Source organism: Zingiber officinale, chromosome 1A (assembly GCF_018446385.1).
Source record: "Zingiber officinale cultivar Zhangliang chromosome 1A, Zo_v1.1, whole genome shotgun sequence".
Lineage (NCBI taxonomy): Eukaryota > Viridiplantae > Streptophyta > Magnoliopsida > Zingiberales > Zingiberaceae > Zingiber > Zingiber officinale.
Window position 1 is genome coordinate 193081068 of NC_055987.1, and position 7756 is coordinate 193088823.

Below are 7756 nucleotides of genomic sequence, written 5' to 3' on the forward strand. Positions count from 1 at the left end.
ATACTATAATTAACTTAATTTCTAAATTATAATGATAAAATCTTACTAGTATAATCTTGAGTTTAAAAATTAAAAAATTTAAACAAAAATAATTGACACGTCCATACGATAGAAATTAAGAGAAAGAAAAAAATTAACCATATTATTAAATCTAAAATTGATATATAGAAATACAGAGTATAAGGTGTTAAGTTAAGAAACCCTAAACGCTATAAAAAAAAAGGAAAAAGTCCAAATTGCACTAAAAGCTATAAACAAATAAATATATAATTTAACATTTCCCCTTAAACTCACGATGCTATAGCTAGAAGCATTGAGAGTTTGTCAGATAAGAAATGAAAACGTGAAGCGGGATGTGCCTTCATAAATATATCAGCAATATGTAACTTTGAAGGAACAAAAGACAATATGATGATGTCAATCTGATGATGATGACGAGTAATGTGATAATCAATTTCAATATGTTTCGTCTGCTCATGAAAAACTGGATTGTATGCAATTTGAACAACACTCTGATTATCACAATATAACGGAGTAGGTTTGTGAAGAGAGACACTCATATCCGTAAGCAACCAACGCAACCAAACTATCTCACAAGTAGTTGAGGCCATAACATGATACTCAGCTTCTGTGGAAGATCTAGAAATAACATTTTATTTTTTACTTTTCCAAGAAATGAGGGAATCACTAAGAAAAATGCAAAAGCCAGTGGTAGATTTGCGATTTGTAGGATCACCAGCCCAATCCGCATCAGAGCATGCACGCAGCTCAAGAGATGAAGTAGAAGGAAATAAAAAGCTTTGAAATTTAGTGTCCCAAAGATACCTGAGAATACGAAGAACAGTAGCCCAATGAACTATAATTGGTGCAGCGATAAATTGACTAACCATATGAATAGCATACACAATATCTTAATGAGTCATGGTGAGATAAACCAAGCTTCCAACAATAGTTCTGTACAAACTAGGATCGGGCAAAAGTGAGCCATTAGATGGAGAATATCGAGCATTAGTCTCAATAGGAGTATCAATAACTCTATTATCAGTAAGATGAGCACGCTCAAACAGATCAAATATATACTTTGACTGAGATAAAAGATAACCTTTCAGGGAATAAACAACTTTAATGTTCAGAAAGTAGCATAGTATACATAAGTCTTTCATAGCAAAATAATGAGTCAACTCAGACTTCAAGGAAGCAATTTCATCAGAATCATCACCAGTAATAATCATGCCATCAACATATAATGATAAAAGAATATAACCTGCACTTATACATTTGACAAACAATACTGAATCATGATTAATAGGATGAAAACCAAACGAAATAATCACTGTAGAGAATTTCTTAAACCAAACACGAGGTGCTTGTTTGAGACTATAAAATGTTTTATGAAGTCTGCAAATTTCACTAGGTTTGTGTGAAATACCAGGAGGAGGTGTCATATAAACTTCTTCATGAAGATCACAATTTAGAAATGCATTCTTGACATCCATCTAAGATATTCTCCATCGACAAACAGAAGAAACAACAATCAGAGTACGAACAGTCGTTATTTTTTGCAACAAGAGCAAATGTTTCCTCATCATCCATGCTATACTTCTGAGAATAACCTTTTGCAACAAGACTAGCTTTGTATCGTTCGATAGATCTATCAGAATTAGTTTTGATCTTATATACCCAATGAGAACCAATAGTATGTTTTCCTGGTGGCAATGGAACCAAATCTCATGTATGACTTTGATGCAAAGCAGTTAGTTCCTCAGCCATAACACTCTGTCAAAGTGGGTTACAAACCGCTTTTCTATAGAATACGAGCTCAGAAAGACAATGAATAAATGCAAAAAATGAAGCAAAAGAATGACAATAATAAGAATAAACAAAATCTGATAGTTTAGTAGACTTACGAACACGAGTGGAACAAAATATGGGATGAAATTTTTTTATCATAGATCATAAAGTTTTTTTATTATTTTCGTCGTCAAATTTGTTGTAAATTTGTAATAAAAATTTATTTTTGTTACAGATTTTACAACAAATTTGACGACAAAATTATAATTTGTTGTCAAATTCATCCTTAATTTTACAATAATTTATGATGAATATTATTTTTATTATAAATTTGGTAACGAATTTGACGATTAAAATATTATGCGTGTCAATTTCATTGTCAAATTCGACGGTAGCTGCTATTAAATGATCGACGCCCGCTGCACTTGGTTGCCACACATTCGTTTGCTTTTCATTCATTAAATTAATCCCTATCTGTCTGCAAAGTGAACGCTAGTTTTTTTCCATCTCTTTCATCCACTCGATCGACGAAGACTGGGAAGGGAAACCATAAAATTAGGTGGGAGGAAAGTTTGGTTAATTTTGTATGTATTCATCCATGGTCAATTATAAAAATATATATAATCCTCTTAATCGTAAAATTTATTCTTAATTTTTAGGATTGATTACATAAAATAAAGAAAATTAAGGCCTAATTTAATATCAGCTAATTATATAAAAAAATATTTATAAAATTATATTTAATCAAATTGATTGTATCAATTAATTAGAATTTTTTCTTTAATATGTCAATTAATTAGAATTATTTTGATTATATTGTCAGGCTATTATTATCTTATTCGGAGATATATTTATTGCTTATTTTAATTGATAGGAAAAAAATTAGAACACAAAATAAAGTGAATTAGGCGTAAATTTATAACTCAAGTCAATCAGGAGTAAGCATTCGATTAATTCGATTCATAAATTAACCGAATTAATCAAAAATCGATTTAATATTGGCTAACCGAATCAAATCAAAGTTTTACTAAAACTGAATTAACCGAATTAACTATTTCAGTTAACACCAAATTAACTAAATTTATTTAAAATAATAATAATAAAAATTTATATAAAATTAATATTAAATTAACTGAATGTTCATTTCTACGGGCCAAGCCATGTTCCATGATATGACGGTGTGTACCTCTTCCAACTGAAAGAATCACGGGCAGACTATATCTCTAAGGTACGGTCATACCTGATAACCATAGTAAAATACGGGCCGACCGTAGGTTAAGATATGACTATATCTCTTATCCCAGGTAGAGATATGGCTTGACCATGCTAAAAAAAAGTACGGCAATATCTTATTTCTCTAACAATATCCTCGGACCGGCCGTGACCGCCCTACCACCTCCAAGTAACTTCCTTTTCACTTGTCAAAAAAAGGAAAACGGAAAATATATATATATATATATATATATATGAAAAGGCCGGAGACGTGTCACGTGAATTAGAACGCAACTAATTGAGATGATGAGATTTTAGAAAAATACAATATCGACAAAACATATCATTTCGTGGGCTTAGAGCAATTAACTTAACTGTCTTAGGAAATAAATATATTTATTGAAGTCGAACTCTTTTAGACATCGTCCATTGACCAATTAATGGCGACGATCGTCGTCACAATTAATTCATGCCCAGATTAAGTACGAAATACAAGGTACTTATTTATTACAAGCATATATATCATAAATTAATATATCATGGCATGCAGTATCCACTGAATTTGAAGAACGCATATATCATAAGTGACTATGGCAGAGGAATGGCGAGATCGGCAAGCACAACGAGAGGAGTTTTCCTGGGTGCGCTCGTCCCGGAAATCTCCATCATGTCCAAATCCTCCGTCTTCATGCCATGGGGAAGCTTCCAGTCGAAGTGGAAGAGGAGGTGAGCCAGCCCAACTTCCACCGCCGATAGCCCGAAGGTCATGCCGGGGCATATCCTTCGACCTACGCCAAATGGCAAGAACTCCAAGTTGAAGCCCCTGAAGTCGACCGACCCACTCTCAAATCTCTCCGGCTTGAAGCTTTCGGCATCGGCGCCCCAATAGGACTCATCCCTGGCCAACGCGAATGCATTGATCAGGACTCGGGCTCCTGCCGGCACTCGATACCCCATGACCTCGCAGGTGTTTGTGCATACTCTCGGGAGCAACAGAGGGCCCGGAGGATGGAGCCTCAGCGTCTCCTTGATGATCAATTTGAGGTAGCTGAACTTGGATATGTCGCTCTCTTCCAGCTTATTCTTCCCTCGCATGGCCTCCCTTATCTCTCGCTGGGCCTTCTCCATCGTCTCAGGGTTCTTCACCAGCTCTGACATAGCCCATTCGATCGTCGTCGATGATGTCTCTGTTCCTCCAGCAAATATTTCCTAAAGGAATTTAATCAATCAATTAATTAACAGCATGCATGCAAGCAAGATCATCAGCAAATTGAATTGAATTGAATTGAATTTAATGAATCATAAGCAAGATCATCACCAAGACAACGGCCTTGATGCTTTCGGTTGTGATGGGAAATTCTAATCCGCCTTCGTCTTTAAGCCTGAGAAGTACGTCGATGATTCGATCCTCCTCTGTGGTTTCATGATCAGTAGCTCGTGCAGCCTGACGCTGTGCGATGATTTCATCGAACACTCTGTCTAGCTTATCCCGAGTACGCTTTAACTTGGACTTCAATCCGGTGAGAGTGTCCAAGAATTTGAGGGAGGGGTACATGTCAGCCGCCGCGAAGCTGGTCACCAGGCTCACCGACTCCTTCACCAGCTGCAAGAACTCGGCTTGTTGTTTGCACCTTTCACCGAACGCCGTTCTCACCACCACCGCGTTGCTCATGGACATCACCATCGCGCCGAGATCGAGAGGCGTTTGGGCTGACGCCTTGCCTGCGATCTCCGCCGTCAGCTTACGGATCATATCCTCGCGGATGGCGGCGAAGGACTTGACGCGCCGGGAGTTGAGCAGCTCCGTGGCGTAGATCTTCCTCATCTGCTTCCAATATCCGCCGTAGGCGGCCATGGCGACGCTGAGCCCGTCGTAGGTCAGTATGTTGACGAAGGTCAAGTCGGTCGGCCGGCTGGCAAAGTTGAGGTCATGACGCTTGATGATCTCCTCCACGGCCTCCACGGACGAAGCGACGACCAAGTCGACCTGGCCGAGGCGGAGCAGTATGAGCGGGCCGTGAGTCCGAGCGAGGGTGCGCAGAGTACGGTGAGGGTTGGCGCCGGCGAGTTGGTGGATGTTTCCGATGAGGGGAAGTTTGGGAGGGCCGGGTGGCAGAGGAGCTAGGACTTGTCCATGTGATTTGTCATGAGCTCCACTCCTTGGTCTCCTGAGCAGTAGTAGCACTGCCGCTATGGAGAAGCCGAGGAAGAGGGTAATGAAGAAAGGGGAGAAGAGGAAATCAGCTTCCATAGCCATATGCAATGCAAGCGCAGGAGCTAGCTACCTCCTTAATGATCGAATCGATCGGATGCATCAACCTCTCTTCGTCCTATGCATTTATAGCACTACAATATTATTAATTTTAATTAATTTCTTACCAAATTGATTTTGAATAATAAAATAGGTTCCATTGACTGGCTCGAACAAATTCATTGAAAAACTATATATTGTCATCGAAATTTTACTGACAAAATATAATTTTCTCAGAGATAATTTAAATAAAAAATTATTAATTTTATCGTCAAATTCTTCGCTGGACCACCTTGATTATATTCATGCATTTTCCATCCCTAGATTTATATATTTTCACAAATAGATGTGTTTTCAACATTTGAAATTTTCAACTGCATGCTTTTTCAACCATTTTGAATTATTTGTGAACCGATCGATGGTCATGGTTTGGGATTCTATCTCACTACCAGAAGAAAATATAGCGAGCTAGTTAATTAAAATAACTGAATAACTAATAATTCAATTAATATATTTATTTTCTGGACTCTCAAGTCAAATTAACTAATTATCGATTAAGTCCATGGTGCTGATATAAATTGACCATAATTATTAAAAAGGAGAATTAAATAGAAAGATAGATAACTTGTTAAAACTATATTAAATTGCGGACAGAAGACTTAGATGGAAAGGACTAATTTGTCAGTCGTGAAGAAATTTCTTTCTAAACTTTCAAAAATAATTTCACATTGATTAAAAACTTTAAATATGAATATGCATACTTTTCTAATCATTTATTAACTAAACATATTCATGATATGAATCACTCTTTTGATATGATTTATTGTTCTTGAAACAATAACTTCAAGACAGAAATTTATGAATTACTTTGTAGACAATTTAGAATTTTAATTCTTTTTTTTTTACTTTTATTCCATTATTTTTATTTACTATTTAATTTATTATATTTAAATAATTTAGACTGAATAAACTCTTTATATATAATAATGTTACCCTAAGGATATACATCGTGTAAACTTAAAAAAAAATAATAACTTGAGGTTTAACACATCACGTGCCTATGACCTGTGTATCTGTATGCACTTCCCTCTATATCTATCGGGTCGATACTAGGGGAGCCGTTAACATAGTGGATCTACCTTTTTTCAAAGAAAATTGTAGTTTAAATTTTTTTTTATATACTTAATAATATAACTCAATTCTTAAATCCTAATAATAAAATCTTATTAGTATAATCCGAAACTTAAAACTAAAAAAATTTAAATAAAAATAATTATTTTTATAATTTAGGAGTTAGATTATAGTCTTAAGTAATATATATATATTTTAAGTGTAATTCCACGGTATGAACATAGGAAAAAGGGCCTTTATCGTATGTTGTTGTCGATAGAGACCATACTATTTTGGGAAATGACCTTGTCCTTAATTTATTTTAAAAGTCAAAACTTTATTCTAAGACTATCTGTTTTTTTATTTTTGAAATTCGATTGTATTCTTATCTAATTGATTATACATTATTTATTTTCAGAATTGAATTTGTAGATTATCATCGATTCTAATATCAATTTGAATCCGATTTTTTAAAACTCGTTTTTTACTTAAGTGAACATTTTATAATTCATTAATCAATGAGGTTTTCTTTTAAGAATATTTTCTATTTTTATTAGTTAGCAAATTGATTATTTTTTTTAATAAAACATAGACTGCAGAAACTCTTTTTATATATATATATATATATATATATATATATATAGAGAAATGTTCTCTTGCGGTGTATTTCTTGTGGTTTGGTGCGGTTGCCTTCCTGATCGGTCTGGTGACCGATCAGGGAACCTCCGCTTCTCCCGGCGTTTGACGCTGGCGGAACACCCCTGGGCCGGATCACAACCGGATTCTGGCCGAATCGCGGCCGGATTCCGGCCAGATGGCTGCCGGAATCAGGCCGTCTGCGCCGCGACGCTAGCAGACGCAACGCTGCCGATTCTGGCCGCGATCCGGCCGGAATCCGGTCGCGACCGGATTCCGGCCGGATCGCGACTGGATTCCGGCCGGATCGCGGCTAGAATCGACAGCGCTGTGTCTGCTAGTGTTTTCGGCAGATTTTGGCCACGAAACGGCCGGATTCCGGCCGCCATATGGCCGGAATCCGGCCGCGATCCGGCCGGAATCCGGTTGTGATCGCGTCTCGTGAAGATCAGCTGCAACCGTGGGGAGAAGCGGAGAGATCGCGTGTTGAGGTTGTTCGCGCAGTGTGCGTCTTGAGTTGGCGCAGTTTTTTTTTTTGAGCGTTTTTTTTTTGTGTTTTCACGTGACTGACGTGGCAAGTACCGCACCAAACCACACCTTATTCACCGCAGCATACAATTTCTATATATATATATATATATATATATATATATATATATATATATATATATATTTTTTTTTTTTTTTTGAATGAGTTTGGTCAACATTTTAATAAGTTAAATATCATCTTTCTCTTGATTTTGACAGATAATAATT

At 36.4% G+C, this 7756-nt stretch overlaps 1 protein-coding gene across 1 annotated transcript; it reads right to left on the bottom strand.

Annotated features, from left to right (window-relative positions):
• Positions 1-3405: 3405 nt before the first annotated feature.
• LOC122013936 (alpha-humulene 10-hydroxylase-like) lies at positions 3406-5306 on the bottom strand. Its single transcript, XM_042570149.1, has 2 exons — positions 4322-5306; positions 3406-4212 (listed from the first exon to the last, which is right to left on the bottom strand). The coding sequence occupies exons 1-2, from the start codon at positions 5258-5260 to the stop codon at positions 3592-3594; spliced, it is 1560 nt and encodes a 519-aa protein (XP_042426083.1). The 5' UTR covers positions 5261-5306; the 3' UTR covers positions 3406-3591.
• Between the last annotated feature and the right edge of the window lie 2450 nt (positions 5307-7756).